The sequence below is a fragment of the Kogia breviceps genome, chromosome 19 (assembly GCF_026419965.1).
Source record: "Kogia breviceps isolate mKogBre1 chromosome 19, mKogBre1 haplotype 1, whole genome shotgun sequence".
NCBI lineage: Eukaryota > Metazoa > Chordata > Mammalia > Artiodactyla > Physeteridae > Kogia > Kogia breviceps.
The window spans coordinates 11,121,103-11,148,763 of NC_081328.1; the positions used below are offsets into that span (position 1 = coordinate 11,121,103).

Genomic DNA, 27,661 nt, shown 5'->3' on the forward strand with positions numbered 1-27,661 from the left:
AGATGGTTGGGGGACAAAGGATTTCGGGGGGGGAAGCAACCGTACCCTCCAGGCCCAGCTAAGGGGCCCAGGCCGCGGCCTGGAGGGATTTCGGGGGACCCCAGGTAGCCTGCCGCGGGGCAATGGGGGCGTGACGAGGCCGGTCCAGCCGCAGGGGGAGGTACCCCTCCCGAGCCACCGCCCGCCGCGGTCCCTCCCTTCCAGGAGCCGGGAGGGAGTCCTGGGCTTTGATTGGGCGGCGCCGGAGGGGGGCTGCGCGGCCAGGCCAATGAGCGAGCGCCGAGCGCGGCGGCTGGCCGGGGAGCGAGCGCCGCTTGGAGCCCAGGGGCCGGAGGTCTGAGCTCGGTGATCTCGGCCCTGGATAGGCGGGCGGGGCGGGATGCGCGTCGCGGGAGCGAGCCTGGCCGTCCTCAGGACCGCGGAGACTGTCGCTGGGCGCCGAGGTAAGGGTCGGCTGGGAGGGGGCCGGGGCCGGGGAGCGGGAGGGGACGAACGCCTGAACGTCTGCTCGGAGCCTTCAGGCGAGAAGGATGGTCTGCGTCTACGAGGACAGCCGAGAACTACTCCATGCGGGGATCCTCCCCCTTCGGTGTGCGGGGCCCAGTCTATGAGGTGCCTCCCGGAGCCTGCTTCTGTCTGCGCCGGCATCCGGGACCGCTTCTATGAGGGCGCCCCGCCGTCTGCGTCCCTTTCCCAGCTCTGGTCTGCGGGACCGCGTCCATACCTGGCGCACTACCCCCGCCCCAGCTCTTGGTGGGAGGCCGTGTCTATGCGGAGTGGGCCCAGACAGGTGAACCCACGTGTGGATCTGCGCGGAGCGCTCCTCCCACACTGCCCACCTCCGAGTCTTCGTGCTGGAACTGGGGCGGGGGGATGAATGGGACAGATGCGATGCGCATGGCTTTAGCTGCGCAGTCCTCCCTGGTTGGGGCGGGGTTGGAGGGGGGCGGCGGAGGTGGATGCTGCGGTTTCGGCGGCCAGACAGGCACAGAACTGGTGGCTCGGAGGGTGCACACGTGCACAGGGACCTGTGTGTGGTTGGAGGCGGGTGTGCGTGTGTCACGTGGGCACAAGAGTGTGCCTGTGTGCATTACAGGATGGAGTGGTGTGTGCGGGCGGGTCACGCGGACGTCGGCGTGCGCCTGCTCCGGGAGTGGTGTGTGTGTGTGTGTGTGTGTGTGTGTGTGTGTGTGTGTGTGTGTGTATCTTGAGGGTGCAGGGGTGTGTAGAGAAGGCTGTGTCCCAGGTCACAGGACTGTGCCTCGGTGGGCTCATATGGGGCTGTATATCTGCCAAGTGGGCCGGGGAGTGAGAGGAACACACAGCTTGTGTCCTTGAGGGTGCACTGGCTGCCCTCATAGCCCTCACTCCTTCCTTCGGTGCATACAGACTGGACACCCACTGTGTGCCAGACTGTGTCCTAGGCCCACAGACTCTGGGGACTCCTGCCCCTTCCTTGGCTTCTTACCCTCAGTCCCCACAGAAGGCAGAGAGATAATTTTTTTAAAACCTCATCCAAATCGAGTCACTCCCCTCCTCAGAACCTTCCTCCAGCTTTCGAGCCCTCCCGGGCTCTGTCCAAAAAGACCCCCAAAGCCAAGCCCTGAGCCCCAGCCAGGAAGTGGCTCTCTGTCACGCACAGTGTGAACTTCTGTCCTCTCCTCTGAAACACGTACTCAGCAATCATGAAAGAGCTTAAATGCCACCTCCTCCAGGAAGCCATCCCTGAGGCCAGGCATAGAGAATGACTGGGCCTTGTCATCCAGGTGTAACTCTGCTTGCCATCAGGTACCTCTTACACGTGGACACCCCACTCCGGTGACATCGGCCTCCTTGCTGTTCCTCAGACAGTGCAAGCACCGTCTCACCGCCTTTGCGGTTGCTGTGCCTAAAATGCCCCCCCCCAAGATGTCCACACTGCTCGCTCCCTCACTTCGTTCAGATTCTGCTCAAATCCTGCATCAGAAAGGACTTTCCTGATCGCCCTGTGTAAATAGCACCCCCCAGTGCCTCACTCTTGATTCCCCTGACACGATTGTATTTCTTCTCCATAGCATGTACTGTTTGACATACCATCTATTAATTCCTTGCTTTCTTGTTTGTTGCTTCTTGCCCCACTAGAAATTAAACTTCATCAGAGCAGGGACTTTGTCTTTTTGGTTCGCTGCTTTATTTCCTGGCACCTAGCACAGTGCCCGGGTGTATACAGCAGGTGCTCAATGAGTTTTTCTGGCATGAATGAATGACTCTGGGTTTGCATCCCAGAAGTCTGTGTCCCTGGCTGCTCCCTAGCGTGTGAGCCCCAGTCTGAGTCTAGGGTCTCCTGCTCTTCTGTCCTCCAGATTCCAAGATCCTGGAAGGCCAGGTCTGGAAGAACTGAGACCAAATTTGCATGTTAGGAATATTCCCTCTAGCAATTGGTCTGGAGGATGGGGTGTGGTGGGGTTGGGGTGTGAGCCTGGAGGCGGGTGACCTGTGTGGAGGAAACAGGGGGGAAGGAAAGTGGAGGTCTGCGTCTGGACTTTTTAAGGAGTTGGGCTCAGTGATCTCATCCAGCACAGCAGTGGGGAGATCAGGAAGGAGATGTCTGAACTGCCCTCCAGCAGCAAAGGAGAGGGAGGTGTGTTCTGGCAGAAGGCACAGCTTGGACAAAGGCCTGGCAGCAGAACAGAGTCTGCAGTTTGGGACTTGCAGCCAGAGTGGAGAGTAAGTGTGGGGTTAGGGGGGATACGGATGGGCAAAAGGGAAAAGATGGCCGATAAGGAGGGCTCCTGGGTTTCTGGGCTGGGAGAACTGGTGGGGGGGGGCGCGTGCACTCATCTCAGCCATGGGGACAGAGGAGGAAGAGCAGACTCGGGGAAATGCTGAGTTGAATTGGAGCCTCGTTGGAACCGAGCGGAGGGGAGGAGGCGCAGACCTGGTATGGAGGATGCGGAGGAGCAGAGGGAAAGGGGGAGGCCTGGAGACCGTTAGCCAAGGGTGCTCAGGATGTGCTGAGGGCTGCCGTGCTGAACCAGGCACAGAGCCCATCTCGGTGCCTGGGGCCTCCCTGGGAATGGGGGGGCGGGGCGCGTCATCACAGCAGGCGTCCTCGAGCATGACTTGGCACCAGACGCGGGCCTCCCTCGAGGGGACTGAGTCATCCTGGGCAGGGGCGGGAGCCACAGAGGCCACCCGTTGCCAGGGCCATCCAGACACTTGTCAGGAGCATAAACATGGCTGCGGTGAGGCAGCCCAGTGATGTCAAGGCCACTTTCTGTGTCTGGCCCGGGTGACTGGACCACCTCCTTACAGCTTTCCCCTTCTGGCCTGCCCTCTGCCAGCCAGGGCCACAGCTTGTCTTGCCTAGATGATAGCTGGTCCCCTGCTCAACCTTGCCCTGAGGTTCCCGGCAGCCTTCCAGAACCCAGGGTGAGGCCTGACTAGTACCTGAAGTCATCCCAGGAGGGGCTGCTTGAACCAGCGTGGGTGAGAGCAGGATACCCTGCTGTGTCCTGTGCTGGGCCTCCTCCAAGGGACCCGGGGGATAAGGCACATCCTGAGGGGGAGGCCTGGCCAAGCAGGGTCTGGAGCCAGGGTCTGCGTCCCTTGGGAACAGCCAGACACCTGTGGATGAGGGACATAGCCTGGGAGGAGAAGCCTGAGGGGGTAATGTGCCAGGCCACCTGGGAGCTGGGGGCAGATACGGGGCTGTGCCTGGTATGGACATCAGGGCTCGCTCTCGGTGGCTGTGCCACAGACTCACCCCAGCTCCACGTCGCTCAGGCACAATGCGCTTCAACGTTCACGGTCTCATCCATTTCCTCCCATAGCCCTGGGAGGCGGCACGATGGCGGCTATCTGTGCAATTCACAGATGAGCAAGCTGAGGCTCCAAGAAGTTCAGTGATTCGTCCAGACAGCACGGTCATCGGCTGGGAGGACAGACTGGGGTGGCGTTTTTCAGTGAGGGGGGGCCTGAGCCTGGCCATTCTCGGCTGCAGGACCAGGCTGGTCCCTGGGAGGCTTCCCATGCCCATAGGCATCCTTGCTCTGCCCTGGGCCTGGGGGCCAGCCTGTCTGTCCTTCTATTTGCCCATGTGGCTCCTAGCCACCTGCTGAGACAGTTTATATGTAGTGCGGACGGAGGTCTCAGCTTAGGGAGGGCCTTGAGGGAACCCCTGGGTGAGCCTCCAGAGAGGGGTGGGTCCTGCCCAAGACACTCAGCCCTGCCCAGCAGGCAGCCCCAGGCTGGTGGACTGTTGACCGTGTGGGAAGTTCAAACTTGACTCTGTGGAATCAGATTGCTATGGCCCCCCGGGGGCGCAGGCCCCGCCCCCAATTCTGGGGCGCACGCACACGAAGACCTAAAGGCACACAATGCACGTGAACACACTTATCCACGAGTATAGACCACGTCCATAGATTTTTGTTTCCGTGCAGATGCCCTCCTGTGTGCGTTCCGCTGCCCCCGGCCACACACACACACACACACACACACACACACACACACTGTCACCCCAAGCCTACAGCCCTGCTTACACGTACTCTCTCACGCGGACACACCGCCCTGTCGCCTGGACACGAGGGGGGAACCTGGGGCCTCCCCGGGGCACCTCCTGCACAGACGTGCTTAGTCACCTGAATTTGATCCAGGCGGGAGGGAGGGCGGAGGGCCTGACGTCAGCCCTCGCAGCTGCCTTGTGCCGCCCGCGCATCCATCTGGGCCACCACGTGTCCCAGGCAATCACAACAACAGCAGCACAACTCCGTTTTACGGGGCTTCGTTAGTGGCAGGCCTGGTTCCGAGCCCGGGAAGGGTGTTCACTCCTTTTCACAGCTCCGCGAGCGGGTGATGCTGCTGTTAACCTCATTCTGCAGATGGGGAAAACCCAGGCACAGAGTGCAGTCACCTGCCCACGGGCACATGGCCAGGACGGAGCGTAGCCTGGCAGCCTGGCTTCAGAGCCTGGGTCCTCAACCAGGTAACAGGGCCCCACACTGGAGCAGGAAGGCTCTGCCCTGGCCTGCTGTGTGCCCTCAGGCCCATCCCTGCCCCTTGCTGGGCCCTACTCTCCCAGTCTGAGAAAAGAGGGAAAGAGCGTTGAAGGAGGATGGCCTGTGGCTGGGGTGACAGCCTCCGGGAAACCTTATGCAAATTGGATGGGCTAGGGCAGCCGGTGGCCTCTGCCTGTGGGGACTCTCAGGCCCTCGGTCGCTGCTGCGGCCAAGAGGACAGGAGTTCCTCACACTGCCGTTCGTTCCCTGCCGTGGGCTCGGCTTAGGCTCCGTGGGGTCTCCTCTCCCCTCTCTGCTTTTCCATCTGTCTAATGGGGCCGGGTCTGTAATGATGACTAAAGGCAACTACTCATTCATTCAAAAAATATTTACTGCTACTCTGTGCCGGGCGCTGCTGCTGACGCCAGTAATCTTAGGGAGACGAGGCAGACAAGAGCCCTAAGCTGTGGAGTTTATATTCTGGTGGGAGAAAAAGGGCCTACAGAGTGAGGGGGAGGGGCGGCAGGGTGAGCCACCTACAGGGTGGGCCAGGCTTGTAGGGCTCCCTTTAGCCTTGGCTTCTTCCTTCCTGCAACCATCTGGTTCCCAAAGCCTCCCTGATGCTCTAATCCCATTCCACCTCCTCCAAGGAGGCCTCCACGATGCTCCAGCCCTACTCCCTTCCTCACCTACTTCAGAGAATCCTCCCCAATGTCCTACTCCTACTTGCCACTCTCAGCCTCCTCCAGGGAGGCCTCCCTGATGCTCTAGCCTCACCATCTCCCACTCCCCTCACTCCTTTAGGTCCAGTGTCCATGTCTTTTCCCGTTGCCAGTCTAAATTCCCTTCTCCCTTCCTTTCTGCATGCCAACGTCAGCTCCACCAGGCTTCCACTCATACAATACACTGTGTGCCAGGCACAGGGGGTCTGGACCACACCCCTACCCACAATCCATCTCCAAGTTTTGCCGTGGCCCTAGGAATCTGGGAAGGTCCTGCATCTGTGGTACAGATGGGGAAACTGAGGCTCAGAGTCAGGAAGGAGCTGCCCAGGGCCCACAGTAGGTTGGCAGGCAGGACTGGAACCCAGCCCAGGCTCCTCTGTGGCCGGTGGACTCCAGTGAACCCTGCCTCCTTGACATCTGTCAAAGCAAGGTGATGGGGGAATAAGGGGTGTAACGGAGTCCACGTTCTCAAAATTGTTGTGTGGTGACAGCACAAGTTACCACCAGACAGGAAGGGCAGAGGGTCAGGAGTCCATTTACTTCCTTTTCCTGAGAAGATGCTGAGTCTGGTCAGGAAAGGGGAGGGGCATCGAGGGGGGTGGGGCCAGTGATCGGCCTGGGGCAGAAATGGAGTCCCAGCCTGAGTATCAGGGTTCAGCCCTGGGTCAGGGTTCAGCTTAGAGTTGTAGTCGAGTGTGAGGTTGGGGGCTGGATGTTGGAGGTCGGTTTCAGGTTCAAGCTGGAGTTAGTCCTTGGCCTGGAGCCTAGATGGGGGCTCAGACTGCAATAGGGCCGGGGTGGATATAAGGCCAGGCCTTATATCCTGGGGGTGCTCCAGGGGGAGCATCTCAGCCTGAACAGATGTGGGGAACATTTTAGCCCCATGAATAAACTGGAAGGAAAAACCAGGAGAAATAAGTGCAGTGAAGTCTCTCTTCACGGTCACCAAAGCAGCAGCGCCCTCCTCTAATGGACCCTGTCCTGGGTTGCCGGCTCCGCTAGGGCAGGGAAGGGAGCAATGGGAGACTTGCCCTGGAGGGGTCTCCTGGAGAAAGTGAGACGGGTGGGAGAGGCTGGAGACCCAGGGAAGTCTTCCTGGAAGCAGTGAGGGGTGGAGGTGCGGGCCTGGAGCATCAGGAACCCAGCTCATCTTCCAGGCGGCAACAGCAGCAGCATTGGAATGCTCTGTTGTCAGGGGGCGGGGCTGTGAGTCACTGGGCTGTCTGTCTGCTGGATAGGGGCCTGAGCTGACCCGGGGCTCTGTTTCTCCCAGTAGTGCTGGGCCTCCAGTGTTCTGCCCGTGTCCGTCTGTCCTGACTCCAGCATATCAGATTCTCCCTGCTTCCCTGTGAAGCCAGGAAGGCTGATGTGACTGCCTGTTTTACAGATGAGGACACCGAGGTCTAGAGGGCTGGTGTGCAGCAGAGCCAGATGAGTTCCTGGAATTCCTTTAGTTAGTAGGGAGACCTGAGTTTGGATGCTGGCTACCCAGGCAGAGGGAACAGGCCAGGTAAAGACGTGGAGGCGTGACTCACAGTTTGTGGCTGCGATGGGAGAAGGGCCTGGAAATCTGACCTCCTTGCTCTGTGGCCAGGATTGAAGGCTCCTCTGCCCTCTTTTCTCAGGTTCCCAATAAGGCTGCACAGGGGAACCCGCTGACTGTGGCAATGGAGGGGGGCCCAGCGGTCTGCTGCCAGGACCCTCGGGCAGAGTTGGTGGAGCGAGTGGCGGCCATGGATGTGGCCCACTTGGAGGAGACGGATGGCAGCCCAGAGCCCACCAGGAACTGTGTGGACCCTTCAACTCTGGCCAGAGCTACCTCCGTGATCCCCGGCGGTACTTCAAGACGCCCCGCCGCCCGGCCCGGCCTCTCGGCTAGGAAGTTCTCCCTGCAGGAGCGGCCAGCGGGGAGCTGCCTGGAGGCCCAGGCCGGGCCTTACGCCACAGGGCCTGCCAGCCACATCTCCCCACGGGCGTGGCGCAGGCCCACCATCGAGTCCCACCGTGTGGCCATCTCGGACGCAGAGGTTGGTGGAGCAGAGCTGGGGGTGCCCACGAGCTTTTCCGTAGTCCTCAGTGAAGACCCTTTGCTGTTCCTATCCCTGCCACACAGCTGTCTAGCCTTTGGTTTGCATACCCCCAGAGCTGAGGAGCTCACTACCTCACTACATGGTCTCTTCCCACCCAGGGGAGCTTCATCTGAGCCAATTGCTGCCTCCTGTAAGTCTCACCATTCCCACCCCCACTGCAGGCCTAGGAAATAGGTCCCTCCCTTCAAATCTCTTAGAGATTTGAAGATAGACAGTGCGTCCTCCTGTCCCCCAAGTCTGCCCCAGCTTGAGCCTTCCACCTCTAATCCTGCCTCTTAGAGTCTGCTCTGACTCAGAAGCTGCCAGCATGCTTCCAGCTTCTGGGCTCCATCCTTGCCACTTAGATCTGAAAGGGAACCCAAGTACTGAGCAATCTACAGGCTTCAGAAACTGAGCTTTTCACGCCTGAGCCAGGGCTCTGGTCTCCTGTCCCCAAGGCTCTCCTCATCTTTCTTGTCCATGCAGTCTCCTCATTCAGCTGCTTCTGGAAATACTTGCTCATGGGTTTCTCCCATCAGGGTCTCCCAGCCCCCAGCATTCAGGTAGGAATCCGTGCATTCTTCCTCCACTTCCTAGGGAGCAAAGCGTAGGCGTGCTTCACCATTCATGTTTTCAAGCATTGTCCAAGTCTTGTCACTTTTGGCGTCACTTTTGGCATTGGCACTACCTCACTTGCCTATGTAAACTTGAAAGGTTGGTGAGACCCAGGGTCTGGGAGCAAGGCTCCTGGGGCCAGGATGGGGCCCTGGATGTGCTCCTGGAGTGGGAGCAGTGCTGCTTCTGGATCAAGCTTTACCTGATATCCTCTCTCTTTCCCCCACCAGGACTGTGTGCAGCTGAACCAGTACAAGCTGCAGAGTGAGATTGGCAAGGTAGGCCTGGGGGCAGGCCAGGAGCAGTGGGAACTTGTCTGGGGGATTTGCAGAGGCAGCCTGTCTAGATCCTCTGCTTGGCAAAATCCCCTCTCCTCCTCTGGGAATGTGAGGCTGGGCCAAGAAGATCCTAGCCTGGAAGTGAGGAAAGTTTTATCCTCTATAGGAAACACCTAGGGTGTGGGGTGGGAGATGATTCCTGATTCCTGACTCTCCAGAGTTTTTGTTTGTTTGTTTGTTTTTTCATAAATTTATTTATTTATTTGTTTTTGGCTGTGTTGGGTCTTCGTTGCTGGGCACGGGCCTTCTCTAGTTGCGGTCAGCGGGGGCTACTCTTCGTCATGGTGCGCGGGCTTCTCATTGCGGTGGTTTCTCTTAATGCGGGGCAGGGGCTCTAGACCGCAGGCTCAGTAGTTGCGGCGCAGGGGCTTAGCTGCTCCGCGGCATGTGGGATCTTCCCGGACCAGCACTCGAACCTGTGTCCCCTGCATTGGCAGGCGGATTCTTAACCACTGCGCCACCAGGGAAGTCCCCTGCCCAGAGTTTTTGATGGAAGGGACTGGGGAAGGCATAGAGCTGTGTTGAGCCCGGCAGGGGCAGTGACCAGGGCATAGGAGCCCTCTCCCTGCCCGCCTGAAAGTTATGCCCCCTGGTGGCAGGGTGGGAGACGGGAAGCAGGAGGAGGGGGCTGGAGCTGTTCAGGCTCCCCTTCTTCTGGGCTAGTCCTGGGGGAGGCTGTCCTGTCCGGCGGGGGCTGACCTGTGCCTATCTGCAGGGTGCCTACGGCGTGGTGAGGCTGGCCTACAACGAAAGTGAAGACAGGCATTATGTGAGTCTGGGGCCCCTCCAAGCTGGGCCCTAGGAGGCTGGGGGGTGGGCAGAAGCTGTGCTAAGACAGAGGACAAGGCTGCCTGTGAACGGAGTGAGCTCCCTCTAGTTGCGGCATGCAGGCTCTCGAGTTGTGGCGCGTGGGCTTCATTGCCCCGTGGCACGTGGGCTCTCCGACCAGGGATCGAACCCACGTCCCCTGCATCGGAAGGCAGATTCTTAACCACTGGACCACCAGGGAATTCTCGGGAATGAGCTTCTTGACCCTGGGGATATGCAAGCAGAGGCTGGATGCCTCCAAGGGGCGAGCTCTAGAAAGGCTTGTTGGGGGGAATAGGGGTGAGGCCTAGGTTCAGATATGGCTACCTCCTAACCCAGCATAACTGCAGCCGGTCCATATCCTCAGTGCCAGTGACAGATGCTCATGTGCCTTTCTGGACCCCAGTCCACCTGTAAGCAGCCTGTTCTAACCCCTGGTGGCTTCACACAAGTGACATGTCTGCCCCTCCCTCCTCAGGCAATGAAAGTTCTTTCCAAGAAGAAGTTACTGAAGCAGTATGGCTTTCCACGTACGTATCTGTCTGGTTCTGGGCTTGGGAGCTCGTGGCCTGGGGGCAGAGGAGGAGGAGACCTCGGAGGCTAGTTTTTGTTAGGACTGGGGGTAGACAGGGAGAGCGCGAGCAAAGGCCTGGTGGTGGGACTGTGCTTGGGGGGTTGAGGCCGAGGCCATGGTCTTGCAAGATCCTTGCTTGAGGCTGGTCGCAGGGCCGTGGTGAGGCCCAGCCTTGTGCAACTGGCTGGACTCCCCTTCCTGGTCACAGGTCGCCCTCCCCCTAGAGGGTCCCAGGCTGCCCAGGGAGGACCAGCCAAGCAGCTGCTGCCCCTGGAGCGGGTGTATCAGGAGATTGCCATCCTGAAGAAGCTGGACCACGTGAATGTGGTCAAGCTGATCGAGGTAGGCGGTGAGCCAGTGAGGCCTGTGGGGTAGCCTCTGGTGCAGGGGGCACTTGGCGCGGACCCAGGGATCCTGCTGAGGGAAATATGCCAAGGGCAGGGCCAGAATTGGGGTGCGGACTGCCGGGAGGCTTCTGGGGTCAGTTCAGGCTGGTCTGGGATGTTCTCAAGTTCCCATGGAGGGAGACGAGCTGCCCCAGGGGCAAGAAGTGAGCCCCCATCATGGCGGGCGGGGAAGAGGGGCTGGGTGCCATGTGGTGAGCCCAGGTCGGGGCCAGTGATTTCCGAGGCCTCATCTGCCTGGTGCCCGCATAGTTCCTGCTCCGTCGTCCAGGGTGCCGGCGGAGCACACTCGGGGCCCTAGGGCTGGTGAGGGTGAGGAAGCCTGGGACGCCCACCCCATAACTCCCCGAGACTCACCCTCATGCCCGCTTCCTCTCACCAGGTCCTGGATGACCCAGCTGAGGACAATCTCTATTTGGGTGAGTGACCCAGCTCATCCCCAAGGCAGCTTTTACCCCGGTGGGTCTGAGTGCTCCCCGGGGACACACTTGACGTTCAGATGGGCCGCGGGCAACGCACTGACCTCCTGGGGGCAGGGAGGAAACACATGTTCTCAAGGCCCAGATTCTCTTGCCCAGCCCTGCTGAGCCAGGCTCAGAATATCCAGTTAGATTCAACAAATATTCCCAAGCCCCCACTCCGCTGATCGGAGAGATGGTGGATCCGATAGATACAGGAAGTAGGCTATGTGATGTGGGTTCCCAGACCCTATCTGATAACTCTGTGCCTCAGTTTCCTCACCTGTAAAATGGGGATAATAATGGTATCTACCTCATAGTGTTGATGTGAGAAGTAAATGAGTTATTATATACAAGACACATTAGCTATTATTAGTAATAGTATGCTGTTGTTATTACTTAAGTCCTTGGTGCCTGATTCAGGGCTGGGCTCAGCAGCTCCCAGGGAATGGGCCAGAAGGAACACTGGCTTAGGAATCAGAGGCCAAGTCTTTAGCCTCCACTCCCTCTCCTACCTGCCTATCTGCTATGACCTGTAGGAAAATTCCTGCCCCTTCTCTGAGGTTCAGTTTCCCCCCTATAAGAGGGGTCTATGTTGATGGTCCTCACTCGGCACCTGAGAATCCAGTGAGGCAGGTCCGTAGTCGACTCACTCTCATTTACTTCCTCTGATACCCTGGGACCCCTGTCCTTCCCCTCCCTCAAGTATGCCTGGATGCCTGCCCCCTCTCCCACCCTCCAGAACAGGGAGGAACCTTGGCATCGGCTGTTTTTCCAGCCTGGCTGCATCTTACCTACTCTTCTTTTCTTCTCTTTTCTTTCAGTGTTTGACCTCCTGAGAAAGGGGTGAGTTCCCCATCCCGATCAGGCAGGTCAAGTCTTCCTTTCCCTCCCTGTATCCCTAGTCCTGGGGTCAAGCTACTCTAGTGAATAAAAGAGGTCCAGGCTCTGTCCTTAGGGAGCTGTGGTCTGGGTTGGGGAATGGGGGCAGAACAAGAGACCAAGAGGATGATTCTTTGAAGGCCGGTGGGGTCAGTGAGACTGGAATGGCCAGGGAGGCCTCAGGAAGAGGGGGTGGGTTTTGAGCCAGGCCTTGAAGAACTGGAAAGAAGATTTTGATGGAGAAGAGAGAGAAGAAAGGAGTATCTCTCCAGCAAAAGTATAGAGATGGAACTCAACTCTCATCTGTATTCAAATCACAAAGAGTTCCTTCAGTTTTACAAATTTGTGAGTTGGGTAGCTGGGACCCCATTCACTCCCATTTACAAGAAGGGAAGCTGAGGTTCAGAGAGGGTAAGTGACTCGCCCAAAGTCACACAGCATGTCACTGATGAAATCTAGGGTTGTAACTCATGTTTGCCTTGTCTGACTTTCTCAGGGTATGTGAAGAACAGCAGACATGCAGTAAAGGGCACGGGGCTGGGTGGACTGGGAACCCTAACTGCCAAGGCCTTGAATACAGGCTGTGACTTGTCTCTCTGCCTGGGAGGCTACCTAAAGACCAATTTGGGGAAGGGGCAGGGAGTGGTGTCCTTTTAAGACTCAGGGGCTTTCAGCATTTTTGACCTCCATTCAAAGTAAGAAATACAAGTTTTACATAGCCATCCATATCTGTAATTGAAACCAAAGTTTTATAAAACAGTGTATTACATGTGATATACTCTGATATATTCTACTTCATTAGGGAAAAAAATAAAGAAGCAGTAGGCATCCACTAAATTGATTTCATGACCTTCTTGGTCCTGGACCTACAGTTTGAAAACGCTGCCCTAAATGGCATCTTCACAACTGTTTGATTATAGATAATTAAGTACTTAGAAGAAGGAATACCAAGCCAATCAGAAATTAAGATAAAGCTAATTTGAAATTGTAGTTAGTGATTGAAAAGGGATGTTTGCGTCTATGCGTGTTTTCGAATTTTCATCGTATGGGAGAAGAAGCTACTATCTGGGGTTTTAGGGACCCGTTCGAGCATAGAAGGCTCCCAAAAGGTCCTGAGGGGTCTGTACGGCCCAGTCCCTGTTCCCCTCCACCTGACATCTGCCTTTACTCATCCTGATTCCGGCGAAACATCCCTCCTCCCCGCCCTCCCCATAGGCCGGTCATGGAAGTGCCCTGCGACAAGCCCTTCCCGGAGGAGCAAGCTCGTCTCTACCTGAGGGACATCATCCTGGGTCTTGAGTACTGTGAGTGAGGGGCTGCCTGTCCCCCTGGGGCTGGAGACCCGGGGGGAGTGGAGGGTACACAAGAGGAGACGGAGCCCAGGCTGAGCAGGCTCTGAGCAGTTCCTGTCAGTCAATGCTGATCTACCAATCATCTTTAGCTGGGGGCGGGGAAATGGGCCTGTGGGCGGGGCCGAAACTTCCTGAACAGGTAGGGTAGCGGCAGACTTCACTGGGCATGCGCCAGGTCCTTCTCGGCGCCCGGTCGTCACCGCGTCGGCGTGCGTCTCGAATGTTCAGCGTGTATCTCGCCTCTGCTGAATTCTTAGCCAAGCTTAGCCTCTCCACCGGGCCTCAAGAGCTGTGGGAAGGAATCTATGTCCAGCGGCTCGAGGAAGAGTCTGTCCTGGTATGGGGCCAGTGGGCGGTAGCAGAGTCCGTTTACTGTGAGGGGCCCTAAGGTGATGAGAGCTCAGAAGGGAGGATGTTCGTTTAGCCTCTATCTGTGGAATTCATTTATTCATTCATTTATCCATTTACGAGTACCTACTAAGTGCCAGCTGGGGGCGTGTAGATGCCAAAGACCCAGACAGAAGTAATCTCAAGGATCTTGCAGCCTAGTGGGAGGGACGGGAACCTAAGCAGTGCCTGCCAAGGCTGGGGAGGCACAGGGGCTGTCAGAGCACTAAGGTACCAAGGGTGGCTTCCTGGAGGAGGCCACTTATGAGTAGGGTCCTGGAAGATGAATAGGAGTTCGTTGGCTAGTTTGACGCATGGTGGGAGGGAGTACACCAGGTGGAGAGAACTGCATGACAGTGGCACGGAGGGGCGTACTATTTGAGACTGGGGAGAAGTTCAATTTGGTTGAGTCCAACCTGGGAGCCAGGGATAGGGAAAGATGATGCTGTAAACACTGTCCAGTGTCCAGGCTGCACCTGGAGGTCTGGGAATGCCTCCATAGAGGACTTTCGTGACTTTATCTTGTCAGCCTTGTGAGCCCTTGTGATAGGATTTGTGTCTTGGAAAGCTCTGTCTGGCAGCGTATGGTGGCTGGATGGAGAGCAAGAGGCCACCAGCTGGTCAGGAAGGAGGCTGGTTCTACAGCCCAACTGACAGATGGTGAGGCCTGGATTAGGGCAGTGGCAAATGTGAACGAGGTGGGGTGGGCAGCACTGGGTGACTAACTGGTCATGAGGAGAAGAGGGCGTGCAGGCACCTAGGGTTCTGGCCTGGTTTGGGGAGTGGGGCACAGCCCATCCCTCTGAAATCTCAGCTTGGTTTATCAGAAGCATATTCTCTCCCTGGGGGAACAGGTGAGAGGACCAACTGAGGTCTGACCTGCAGTGAATGTCTTTATCTCCTTTGAGCCACTCCAGTGCCTTCATTTTAATGCTGTCTTTGTACCTATGGGGAAACTGAGGCACAGAGAGGGAAGGGCTTCGCAGAAAGTCCCTGACAAGGGCCTAGAGGTGTGAGAAGGGGGCATTTCACCCCGGTGTGGTCAGCAGCAGACACAACCCTATACCAGCTCGGCTTTCACCCACTTCTTGTCCTGGGCCTTTTGTCTCCCATCCTCTCTCCCTGCAAACAAAACAAAACAAAACAGAAAAACAAAAAAAACAAGCTAATCCCATCTGGCTCTTGGGTAAAGCCTCATCAAGACCCAGCTAACAATAATGAAGGGCTTTCTGGAGTGAGTTGGTCAGCGCCAGGGACTGGACAGGCGGACAAATGGCGGCACCCGGTGCTGAAGATCCGCCTTGTGATTCTGGCCCCCAGAAGGGAGAGCTGAGGCTGCCCGGGGAAGGCCCTGTGGTCGGGGAGGCTCAGGCCTGATTCTTACAGACGGGGCAAGTGCAGCCATGCAGGTAGGAGAAGCAGTCGGATATGGAATATATCTCAGAGGTCCAGTCCGTAGCACTTGCTGATGCATTGGATGTGGGGTCTGAAGGAGAGAGGAGTTGAGGTTTTTGGCCTGAGCAGCTGATAATATGGCCATTAACGGAATGGGAAAAACTAGAAGAGGAGCAGAGCTTTTCTGTTCTGTTTGTTTGTTTGGTGGTGTGTGTGTGTGTGTGTGTGTTTAGGAGGGGCAGGGCGGGGGTGGTGGTGGCGGGGGTTGCAGGCAAGAGAAATCAAGTTCTCAATTAAATATGTGATTGACAAATACTGAGGTATATGTTGAGATGTCTATGGGATATCCATGTGGATAAAGAGCTGGGAGTTCAAGGGAGATGCCAGGGTTTGAGGTAAGAATCTGAGCCCACTTTGCAAGGTCAAATACACAGCCTCCTGAGCCTCTGTGTTCTGAAGGGTGTGTGTCAAATGCTTTGTGTGTACCTGGCACATAGGAGGCAATTGCTATAGGGCCACGGGTCCTGTTGTTATTCTTATTAATATATGATGCTCACTCCTTCTACCCCCAGCCTTCCTCTCCTTCTCCTTCCCCCTCCCCTTCCCTCCTTCCCATTCCATTCCCTCCTCTCCAACACCCTGGGGTCTGTTGGTCCAGGGGAACGTATCTGTTGAGCAGGGAGCCCATAAGTGGATGGCTGTGGGATGAGGTCAGTGCCTTTTCTCTGCTGGGACATCGCTGGCCGTCTCAGCCTGAGCTGCCCGTCTCTTCCCGGCAGTGCCGGACCCAGGAAGCAGGGTGGGCGCTCAGCCTACTGGAGAGGGCCGACCCGTACCCAGGCCACATTCGTCCTGGCAGTCCCGAGGCCTGGGGTGCCCTCGCTCTCCAAAACCTCATCAGCCCAGAGTCCCTGGGGCTGAGGCGGTACCTCTGCAGGATACCCCAGAGTCCCACCCTCAGCCCGAGGAACAGGGACAGCTGTGACAGCCTGGGGGGGGGGGATGGAACCTGGGAAAGACTCTGATGGCCTTCAAGCCTGTAGACAACACTCACATGGGAGGGCCAGGGAGGGCCTACGGAGGACCCCTTCCCCCAGTTTCCCCTGACGTCCACCCTCAGTGGCAGATGCCTTGACTGCCATGGAGAGAGCACTGGACTTGGGGTCCAAAGATTCCTAAGAGTCCAGTCCTGGCTCTGTTACTAACAGCCTAGGTTAGTGTCGTCACTGCATAGCTGAGCAGGGGGCCCTGAAGTCCTCTTCTAAGGTCCTCGAGAGCTGAATGTGTGCAGGGGACAGGAAGTCCCAGCTCCTTCTCTCCTGGAGTTTGAGGCAGCCTCCACGGCCAGGCAAGAGCAGGTGGGGGGTCTGGGCGGCAGGGCCGCAGGCCGGCGCTCGAGCTGCCTCTCTCTGCAGTGCACTACCAGAAGATCATCCACAGGGACATCAAGCCATCCAACCTGCTCCTGGGGGACGACGGGCACGTGAAGATCGCCGACTTCGGCGTCAGCAACCAGTTTGAGGGGAACGACGCTCGGCTGTCCAGCACGGCCGGGACCCCGGCGTTCATGGCCCCCGAGGCCATTTCTGAGTCCGGCCAGAGCTTCAGTGGGAAGGTGGCTCCCAGGACCCGGGCTGGGTTGGGGTTCAGGTGGAGGGGTGGGAGTACGTGCCACGGGGTCCCGTGTCCAACCTCAGGGTGCCAGGGTCCTCATGTCTCAGGAGGGACCGAACACGGTCCCCTCCCTCACGTTTGCCTCCTTCTGGAGTCCGACAGACTCGCTGAACTTGGGCCCCCTCTCGTTCTCCAGCAAAACGGCCCCAGTCTTCCCTGCAGATACTTCCCGCCAGCTGCTCTTTGCTGAGTTCTGGGCTGGGCTGTGGAACAGACGGAGCCTGGACGGCCCAGCTCCGTGCCCTTCTGGTCATGGTGCAAGGGCAGGAGAGCTCGTGTCTGGGGGGACATTAGAGGTTCCCCTGTCTTCTTGGGTACGGCAGCCTTTGAAGAATGGGGAGAATTTGAGCAGGAGGTGGAGCCCAGAGAACATACGAGAGAACTGAGGGGCACAGCGGGGCTTGGACAGAGTTTAAAGGGTCTGGGCTTTGTCCTGAGTGCCAGAGGCAGTGGCAAAGGTTTCTGAGCAGGGCCTGTGCTTCTGTGTGTCCCCGGGCACATCCTGCTCTACCCTGTGAAGTATTGGCTGCCCCACTGTGGTCCTGCCTTGGAGGAAATGGTCGAGAGGCCCTTGGACATGTGTGTGAGTGTGGAGCTCAGGAGACGGCTGTAGATGGAGATTTTTTTTTAGCTTTTAATTTTGATACAATTCCAAATTTACAGAAAAATTGCAAGAATAATACAAAAAACTCCCCTATATCTTTTATTCAGATTCACCGATGTATTGACATTTTGTCCCATTTACCTTTCCACTGTCTCCCTATATTTATAGAAGTTGGAGACATTATGCCCCTTTATCACTAAATACTTCTGGAGATATTTTCTGAGAATAAGGACATTCTCTTACATAACCTCAGTACAGTTATCAAAGTTAGGACATTTATCATCGATAAAAGACTGTTATCTAATCGACCTTATTCAGATTTCATCAGTTGTCCCCATACTGTCCTTTAATGCCTTTTCTTTTTCTGGTCCGGGATCTGATTCAGGTCAGTTGTCATGTCTCTTTGGGGTCCTTTAATCTGGAAAAGTGGCTTGGCCTTGACATTTTTGAAGAGAACAGGCCTGTTATTTTGTAGAATGATGTCAGTTTGCATTTGTCTGGTGGTCCCTGCTTGGATTCAGATGAGGCATCTGTGGCAGGAATGCGTAGGCAGAGATTTGAGAATCGTTCTCATAAGAGAGAAAGTGGACACCAGGAGAGGAGGTGGGGTTCCAGGGGAGGAACTTGTAGAGAGAGGGCACATTCAAGGGTGCAGGGAAGCCCCAAGGGGCTATGGAGGTAGCTGAGGGCCAGGGGCTGTTCTGGTGTCAGAAAGAAGGTGGATGGTGGCTTTTCCAGTGGATCATCAGGAAGAAGGATGACTTCTCGAAGCCAGAGCTGGTTTAGCTGGTATAAGTTCAACATATACTGTCATTTCTGGGGTGTGTCTGTGTCGTGTGTGCGGCAAATGCGACCCTGTAGATGAAGGGGGTTTTGTACTCGTTGAGTTGGAAACATGTCTGGTTGGGGCCCGTTTCCAAGGAGACTTGGAAACCCTTGAGAGCAAGGGCCCTGGTCTGGCTGTCCCTGTGTCCCCAGTGCTCAGCACAGGGTCCAGCATGGAACAGGGGCCTGGGAGTGTTTGTTGAGTGAATACATGACTCAGGAGGGAGGTTCCCCACTTGCCCTCTCCCGTGGCCCACTGAAGCTGGGTGACCAAGGGGTGTCAGTTCCTTTTGGGGGACTGACATGAGCTGTTTCTTCCTAGGCCTTGGACGTGTGGGCCACAGGGGTCACGCTGTACTGCTTTGTCTATGGGAAGGTGAGTGCTGGGTGGGCTGGCAGAGCTGGGGCAGCCCTGGCACCATATGGGCCGGGCACCATGAGCCACCATGACAGATGCAGCCCCTGCCTTTGGGTCCTTCAGTAAAGTGACTTTTGAAAGAGCCCACCCAGCTCAGAGAAGACGGCAGGAAAAGGGACTTTTCTGTTCTCCTCTTGTCCCCTTGGGGGAATGGATTCATGTGCAGGAGTCCTGGGACAGCAGACATCCCAAGGGAGGTGTAGACGGTGCCATTCATTCATTCACATATTCACTCACTCATTCATTCATTCAACAAATTGTCCTTGACCTCTGCTCTGGGTCAGGCCGGACACCCAACCTTGACGCGCCGAGATCCCCGTCCTCAGGTTCTCCCACCCCAGGGACCGTGCTGAGGCCCAGGAGGGAATCTCGGGGACCATGTTCCCAAACTTCAGGCCCTGGCAGTGCAGGCCGTGCTGGGGGTGGTTTTCATTTGTTGAGCATCTCCTGTGGGCTAGGACCCGAACCGGTTAGACGAGGTCCTCCCCATCTCCCGAGGAGCCCGGAGCTGCCCCCCGCGAGCTGAGGCGCTGGGCGCGGCATCCTTTGTCTCTCCCCGCTGCAGTGCCCGTTCATCGATGATTTCATCCTGGCCCTGCACCGCAAGATCAAGAATGAGGCCATCGTGTTCCTGGAGGAGTGAGTTGTCCGCCACGGGCCCCGCCCACCCCCAGGGAGGCCTGTCTGGGTTTTAGCAGAGCTTTTGTCCTTTCTGGGCCCCACCCAAGCCTGCAGATCTGGAGGTTGGGGTGCTGCGCCCTGGGAGCAAATGGAGGGGGATGTGAGCGGGGTCTCAGACATCCAGGTTGGATCTCATTGAACAGATGGGAACTCAGGCTGGGAGTGGGGCAGGAGCCCAGGTCACACATTCATCCTGCTTCTTCACTGAAGGCCTCCAGGAGGTCAGTGGCATCAACCCCACGCAGACCCTGCACCCGCGGGGAACCTCCACCTTCTCCACACGGGGTGGGGGCGCTTCACGACGCCAGTGCGCTTCCCCGTTTCACAGATGGAAAAGTGGAGGCTCAGTGGGTCTGGGATTGGAAGCCACTCCCTCCCCTTTGCCCCTTCCTTTGTGACTGAGGTCTCTGAGCCCAGAAGGACTGTTTGGAGAGGCCTCCCCACCCATCCACGGTTCTTCCGATTATGATGCCAGCTACCATGGCAGCCAGCCTGAGTCCCCTAGCGCCTCACTTTTCAGGGCCCTTTTACCATCAGCGCAGAGTGCCCAGGTCAGAAACCAACCTGGGAGTTGTCCTCGGTGTCCCTGCCCCTCGCACCCGCTTCCTGTACGGCCCCAGGCCGTGCTGAGTCCCCCTCCTACATTTCTCTTGGTTCCGTTGCCGACGGCACCCCCTGCCTAGTTCAGGCCTCTGCCTTGTCCAGCTACCGCAGTCAGGCCAGAGTGGCCCTGAGGAAGCGCAACAGATCTCCCCACGCCGCCTGCTGAAAGTTTTTCCGAGGCTTCCCAAAGCCCACAGGAAGAGGCACGGCCCTGGCCCGGGCATTCAGGGACCCCTGGGTCCCCCCACCTGCTCACCTGCCGCCGGCTCCCCACTCCCTGCCGCCATCCCCACGGCACTGGCTTCCTCCCCTTTCCCGTGATTGCCTGTCTCCCAGCCTTTCCACCCCCCCAACCCCGCCAGCGGTATATCCTTCTCCCCAGCCCAGGAGTTTGAAAAGGGATTTAGTATCTAGGACAGTAGAGGGAGCCAAGGTCAGATCCCTGAGAGTAGGTTCCTTCTCCCAAGAATTTAAGTAGCAACGAAGCCTGGAGTTTAAGCAGAGACAGTCGAAGCTGATGCGGGGCTGAGTCCTGCTCTCCTCCCCCTGAGTCTCACCCCTGCCCTCCCTCTTCTGGGTGGCAGTGAGCCTCGGTTTCCTCCTGTGTCAAATGGGTATCTTCCCTGGCCGCCTCCCAGGCGGAGGAGAAGATAAGATGGTGAGTGGGGGCGAAGGCCTCTTGGGGGTCCCATAAAGCGACTCTTCTCGCATTATCCTTGTCACCTCTGCCTCCCAGGGGGTGTCCAGCACCCATGGGACCCCGTTTGTGTCTGTGACCTCTGCCCCCGGAGGGAGACTGCTTTACTTTGTACTCAGGGGAGAAGGATATCCATACGCTTGTTCTGGAGCTCTCTCCTTCCACCCTGGTACCTTTGGGGGTGTCCCTCCTGCTCTCTGAGAAGGAGGGTCGGCGGTGTCTCTGCCCTGGTGTGCACTGATCAGGGAAGCCTGGAGCAGGGTGGGATGGAGAGGTGGGAAGCAAAGGACCATCAGCTGTCTCTCCCTCATCTCCTTCCTTCCCCTTCTTTAGGCCAAAGGTCAGCGAAGAGCTCAAGGACTTAATCCTGAAGATGTTAGACAAGAACCCTGAAACAAGAATTGGGGTGCCAGACATCAAGGTTGGGGAACCAGAGGTGCTGGGCTGGGCTGGGCCACAGAAAACGGGCCTCAGTTTCCCCTTCTGGGGAGACTTACACCGGGCACATCTGTATATTGGGTTGGGGTTTGGGGTTTTGGAGCTTTGGACCCTCAAGGCGACTGCTGGTGGAATGCCTGGGTCCCCTGCTCGCCGATGTCTGTCGCCTGTGGCCCTGACCCTCCCAGCCCTCTGCTCTGCAGTTGCATCCCTGGGTGACCAAGAACGGGGAGGAGCCCCTTCCCTCGGAGGAGGAGCACTGCACGGCGGTGGAGGTGACCGAGGAGGAGGTGAAGAACTCAGTCAAGCTCATCCCCAGCTGGACCACGGTGGTAAGAGGATGGGGGTGGAAGGCACCGACTCCTGGGAGGGCCTGGGGGGTGGGCGTGGCTGCCGCCTGAGACTAGCTCTGTGCTGGGCCCTGTGGGGGGCAGAGGGCTTCCTGGTTGGCCAGCCCCGATCTGAGGCCGCTGTTCCACTAGAGGCCCACAGGAACAAGGTGGCATTATTCAGCCTCGTGGTGGGGAGACCAGGAGGTGTGGTGAGGAGAGCGAATGATTTAAATATACTGCCCTCACCGAGTGTCGACATTCACCACGACCGGAGGAGCATTTCCTTCCTTCCTTCCTCCCTCCTTCCCTCCCTCCCTTTCTTCCTTCCTAACGTTTACATTGAACTTCTGCTATTTTCCAGTCACTGGACTAGGTGCCGAGGACATGAGAGGGAAAAGGCCTAGGATGCCTTTGATTTGGAGACGTGGTCCCGGGGCCCCCGCGTGTCAGGCAGACACCACCTGTGTGCTCCCTCCGCTCTCCTCTCATGTTTCAGCTTTTCGCATCCTCCTCTGGACATCTCCCCCGTTAACAGTTGGAAGTTACTAACGTAGCCCCTGATGGCCATCTGGCTTTTTTTGTGGGGGGACACTGAGAGCCGTGGCTTGCCCTGAGCTGAGGTTTCACAGTGAGTCGGGGTGACCACAAGGCCAGGAGAGCCAGCTGGGGCCTGTGCCTGGCATGGGGTCTGGCCTGTGCATTTCATGCCTCCCTACTGGGTCCAGTAGGGCCAAGCGGGCTAAAGTCCTGTGCCCTACAGAGCTCCAGGGCTGTATGGGGTCCCTGGAATGGTCAGCTCCCGTAGGTTCCCTACTGCCACGTCCCTTAACCACCACGCTCTCTTTTCTAAACCACTGCAATCGCCTCCCAGGTTGCCCCCCTGCCCTTCCTCCTCCCCTGCCCCCGCTACAGTTAACACTCAACTCAGCAGCCAGGGTGGTCCAGCGACCTGGTCATGTCCCTTCTCAGCTCAGACCCTGCTCGCTCAGGCTCCCGTGTCACTCAGAGTAAGAGCCACGCGCCTGACCGCCTGCCAGACCCTGCACGGCCTGCCTGCCCCCCTTTCCCCTGCCCACCTCCTCTCCTCCCTCCCTTCACTCCGACCCCATGCCACGGAAGCTGCCGCCCCTGTGCCTTTGAACGTCTCTTCCCTCCGCCTGGGCTCCTCTGGCCCGGATGTCCACAAGGCTGCTTCCTCATCCCTCCAGGTCTTCACTCCACAGTCACCTTCTCAGTGAGACCGGAGTGAACCTTCCCGGCCCCTTGTCGAAAATTCCAACCTCCTCTTTGTCATACCTTATCCCCCTTCCTTGTTGTATTTTTTCCTCCTGAGCCCTTAGCACTCACTAACATATATTCTACTCATGTGTATGATTTACTGCCTGTCCCCGCGACTAGAATAGAAACTCTACGAGGGCGAGAATTGTTGTCTCCTTGTGCTCCCTGTGCCTCGAATAGCGTCTGGCCTATGTAGGCGCTCAATAAATACTTTCCGTTGGAAGGAAGGAGGGAAGAAGTGAAGGCACCCCTGATGCTATGCTGGTGTGTGAGAATTTGCGTGCGTGTGGGCGGAGGATGGAGCTGTCCTTGTAGCGGGAGGGGGGACAAAGTCAGAGAGCCAGGGCACAGCAGCCTGTCCCCTCCTGGCATCCCCCCAGGCCACTGCGCAGCTCCCCTCTGGCCCCTGGGACAGCCTCTTCTTGACTCCATCCTTCCTGTGTCGCCAGAAGGCATTTCCTCATTGCACTCCCCATGCCCTCAGCCTGGCATTCCAGACCCTTCTTGGTCTGCTCCTGGCCTCCGTGCCCGCCACCCACCAGATGTGCCGGGCTCCTTGCCGTTCCCGGAATTCACCCGCACCCAACTCCCCTCCGTGCTCTTGCCATTTCTTCTGCTTGGGATGCTCTTCCTTGCTCTGCCCAAGGAAAGGGAGCTTCAGCAGGGCCCACCCAGCAGCCTCCCCGTCCGGGAGTCAGGGTGGAGGCTGCCAGTGCGTCTGGGAACGCGGGGGCCTGTGTTCCTCACGCTGATGTGTCTTCCCCAGATCCTGGTTAAGTCCATGCTGAGAAAGCGTTCCTTTGGGAACCCGTTTGAGCCCCAGGCGCGGAGGGAAGAGCGATCCATGTCGGCCCCGGGAAGCTTATTGTCGTAAGTACCGGTGGGCTGAGGCCTGCGGGATGCTCCCTGCGGTGGGGTGAGGGCTGGGCCCCCTCCCCTCACTCCCAGCATCACCACGCTGTGCAGCCTGAGCCCGGAGCCTGGGGACTCGGCCAGGCCTCAGAGCAGGGTCCTGTCTGCACCTCTGTTCTCAGCCCACGGCAGCGTGGTCGAGGTTTGCAGGCAGACCTCTTTGTAGAGGGTTGGTTGGTGTGTGGAGGGAGGGACACTTCTGCTGACTCTTCCTGGTCTGGGGGCGGGGTGGGTCAGCTGCCTTCCCGAGTGGCCTGTGCTATACATCCGGCCATTGCCGAGGCCACGCACCCAGTCAGCGCTTCGTAAATGCTCGTTCAGCGAGTAAGGACAGGCAGGCTGGGGGCCACGATGACGGGCCAGGGCAGAGGAGCGCCCAGTGCTGCCGGCTCCCGCCTGAGAGCCCGGCAGGGACGTTCGCCACCTCCTGGGGGAGGGCAGAAAAGCAGTTCCCCAGACCTCCGTGAGCCTTGCCCTCAGCGTTTCCACCTTCTTCCACTGAAATGAAATTTTGGGATGCTGACAAGGCCTGCTGGAGTTTGCGCACAGACCTCCAGAGAGAAAACAGTAAGGGGGTCCTGGACCAGAATGTGGTCCTGGGACTTGGGTCGCCTTCCTCTAGCCTGCGAAGGGAGCTGCGGGACAGGGGGGCTGTGCCAGCCAGCCCGCTCTGCTGAGGAGATGTGCCCCCGCCTCCCGGGGGAGGTGAGCGGCGGCCACCGTCCAGGTACGTCGGCCTCTGGGGAAGGAGCGGTTTCACTTGTGCCGTCCAGGAGCCCAGATGTGGGTTTCGTCTGTGTGAGACCACCCTCTTCAGATGTAAGGGGGTCCCATCATAGTGGACAAGCTGGTGTCTGCTACCTGCCAGAGGTCGCTTGCACCCAGGGAGGTCCACGTACCAACCTCTTGCCCTCCTCTTGACAGACTCCCTGGCCTAAGTGGGGTGAGCTCTGGGGCCTGGGAGAGGCCTCGACTGTCCAGAGCTTACTTCCTGTTCCCTGTCTCTTCTGTGAGGTGGCCAGGCCTAGGGAAGGGGTTCCCTGGGCTCTTTCAGATCTGCAGGCTGCGATGCTGGAATTGGGCATAGTGTAGGGGACCACATATTCTGCGTCCAAATGGAGCCACTCTTGAAAGCGAAAGAGGAAGCTATTACTAACTATGCCGGGGACAACAGGCAGAACTAGGGCCAAGAGGCGCAAACCTGGACGTCTGGTCTCCAGCTCAGTGTCTGCGACTAGGCGCCCCCTAGTGGTGGTTCGGGCCAGTCACAGGCCAGGGACGCATCCACGCAGGGCACAGGGCTGGGCATCGAGTACAGCTGAACGAGGCAATCGTTGTCCTTTCACGGACATGTCCATGGGGAGACAGGTCAGTTCCTTCATCTGGACTGTGGAAGGGATTGGGCTTAATACTTCCCAGCTATAACATTCTATAGTTCTGTGACTCAAGTTTAATTTTGAAAAGCAGATTTTACCTCATCAGAGTCCCAACATTTGTCCTTGATTGTCTCTGTTTTTTATGCTTCGGGATAATTGTTGAAACTCTACAGTAGATTTAAGTGGGATTGATCCTTTTTAAAGGTATCAAAATCCACTCATTGATCATGTTTAAAAGAAAAAGGTCTTAGGGGAAAAAAGCAGATAACAGGAATCTACTGAATATGTGACAGAATCCTGAGACCGATAGGTAGAATCTGTCCTGTGAACAAAGAAAAGAAAATGCAAAACCAAAGCTCTTCGACCGAGGACCATGGGGGCTGATCTAGGCCAACCTAGAAGGCCTGTGACCTGGCTGGTCCTTGAGGATGCAGGGAAGTCAGCTCAGGAAGGTCAGATCTGGAGAGGCTCCGGAAGCTAGGCTGGGAAATCTAGACTTCGTCTCCAGGCAGTAGGGAGCCATGGAGGGTTGTGGGCTGAGACTAGGGGTGAGGAAACCAGCAAGGGACCACAACGCGGGAGGGTGAGACTGAGATGAGCTTAGAAAGTAGGTGAGGGGGGATTTGAGAGCTGTGGGTGTAAATGCCTGTGAGTGTGTGTGAGCGTCCTCGTGTATGCATGTTCTGACCCCTGAGGTCCCTCTGCCTCTGGTGTCCCCTGAACAGGAAGGATGGGTGTGGTGAAGGAGGCAAAAGCCCGGAGCTCCCCGGCGTCCAAGAAGATGAGGCTGCGTCCTGAGCCCCTGCATGCGCCCAGGGCCGCCCGGCAGCACACGCATCCTGCGCCTCCAAAGGCCCACTGCCCTCATGCCAACAGCCGCCCCTGCGGGCAGGGGGCTGGGGACTGTGGCCCCTCTCCCGGCCCTCCTCCCCTGTCGTGCTGCATGACCTCCGCAAGTGCGTGTCCAGGGACAGGATCGGAATGTGTGTCACCTGGGGTTTGGGGGGGGTAGGGCTCCCACAAAGCCTTTTGTTTCATCCTGGCTCTCCCTGGCGGGACCCATTCCTTGGAGAAGCTGGGTGCCCGTGGTGCCTTAGAAACCTCACCAGCTGGTTGGCATGGCCCCGGGGCAGGAGGCAGGAAACCAAGATGGCAGGCGGAAGCCTCGTCTGCTACCACTGCAGAGGCCGGGCGGGCGCGGCTCAGCTGCCACCTGCACAAGGAGGGGTGTACCCTGCCCTCCTCAGGGAGGCGCTGCCAGAGCTCTTGTCTACTGAGAACACTGACGTGGAGGCTCTGAGCCCTTGGTGGGTATTCCTGGGCCTCACTGGGGCGGGGGCCAGTATTGGAGAATCCAGATTCCTTTCTCGTGATCCTTTTTTCGGTAACTCGGTGGGGGAGGCAGGTGCAAAGCTCTGCCTGGGAACACGTATCGAGCTTTCCTCCAGCTTTGGGTGCTTCCCAGCACACCCACCATCACTTGGCAGCCAAGTGGATTGGACTGACCTTCCCGGATTGTGTTTCACACTCTGGAGGATGGGCTGAGTGAGGCTTTGCGCAGAGGCCCGAACCAGGAGCACCACCCTTTCCTGCCCGCCTCCCTCCCTCCCCCCGTGGCTCCCCGGAGGAGCCGTGGCTGCCAGAGATACCGGGGCTGACATCCACCGATGTGGATGTCCAGGGCCCTGGACTCACAGGGCCGTGACCTTGCAGATGCTGAAGTAATCGAAATCCAGTCTTCGATCCAGCACCGGCCTCCCCACCTGGTCCTGGAAGCTGCCCTCGCGTGCCAGTGATGAAGGACCAACTGCCCGGGTTGGAGGCCTCGCTAGAGCCGGAACCCCGGTGGGGTGTGCACGCTGGCAGGTGGCTACGGAGAGGTGGGCCTTTTGTCACTGGCTCACCCCACGCCGCTTGTCATCCTTCCTGCTCAGAGCTGGAGGCGACTTCTCTCTGGGATCAGTGCCTGGCTGGCTGGCTTGGCCTTGACTGACCAAATGCTGAAGAGACTGACCCCCAAAGGAAAATAAAGCAGGACTCAAATACCTGCCCTGCAAACATGGGCCAGACGAGGGATTTCCGTCACCCCCACGGGGTTCCTGTCACGGAGCACTGTGTTCGGAGGGGGGGGAGGGGGGGCTGGAGGAAGGCTGCGTCCCGCGTGTGTCCGTGCCTGTGGGTGCACACCGCCTCTCCGCACGCCCGTGCGTGCCCGTCGCTGCGCACAGCATGTCTTGCACACCAGCACGTGCGTCTGTAATATAGTGTCTATGTTTATTTAAGGCTCTGAGCAGAACGCGGCCAGGTGTCACTGGGTCCGCATTTCTCCCTGCTCCTCTGCACTAAGGCATTGTAACCCAGGGCTTAAACGATAATTCGGTACTGTTCTTAAGAACACTTTTATAGAGTTCATGGGAGGCCATTCACGGATCAGCACGTTTTCCCTGAGCATCTCTGCGCTGGGGCCTTGGAGGGTAGGGGTTTCAGGGACACGCTCCCCGCTCGCAGAGCTCAAAGGTGGGCCCGGCTTCATCGCCCATGCTCACCCCATCACCGAGGGTTTGGGTTGGCATCATTGTTTCTGAACGTAGCACAAGGGATGGACAAACTCCATAAGAGTGTTTTAAAAATTAACTTCCTAGGAAGTGAGTTAAAAATAATAAAAGCCCTTTTCTTGAGTTAAAACCAAACAAACCCCCAAAACTTGGTAGGTACATTTTCTGCATCTGGATGTGTTCTTTCTCACCAGCTGGCTTTGCTAACTTTTCTTCAGGGGTCTGAGTAGGACAGTAATGGGAGGAGCTCTGGGGGTGGGGGTGGGGGAGGGAGGGTTGATTTGGA

The 27,661-nt window shown here is 57.7% G+C and overlaps 1 protein-coding gene across 2 annotated transcripts; it reads left to right on the forward strand.

Annotated features, from left to right (window-relative positions):
• On the forward strand, positions 1 to 27,514 carry CAMKK1 (calcium/calmodulin dependent protein kinase kinase 1). 2 transcript variants are annotated; one of them, XM_067020550.1, is made up of 17 exons: positions 4,799 to 4,963; positions 7,089 to 7,211; positions 7,327 to 7,728; positions 8,616 to 8,663; positions 9,439 to 9,492; positions 10,009 to 10,060; positions 10,313 to 10,446; positions 10,891 to 10,927; positions 11,791 to 11,812; positions 13,064 to 13,152; positions 16,398 to 16,597; positions 18,408 to 18,461; positions 19,069 to 19,142; positions 20,818 to 20,905; positions 21,126 to 21,254; positions 23,299 to 23,402; positions 25,546 to 27,514. In XM_067020550.1, the coding sequence occupies exons 2-17, from the start codon at positions 7,179 to 7,181 to the stop codon at positions 25,616 to 25,618; spliced, it is 1,593 nt and encodes a 530-aa protein (XP_066876651.1). In that variant the 5' UTR covers positions 4,799 to 4,963; positions 7,089 to 7,178; the 3' UTR covers positions 25,619 to 27,514. The 2 variants fall into 2 exon arrangements, with proteins under 2 accessions (XP_058902719.1, XP_066876651.1); XM_059046736.2 differs by lacking the exons at positions 4,799 to 4,963; positions 7,089 to 7,211 and adding an exon at positions 1 to 443.
• Positions 27,515 to 27,661: the final 147 nt, after the last annotated feature.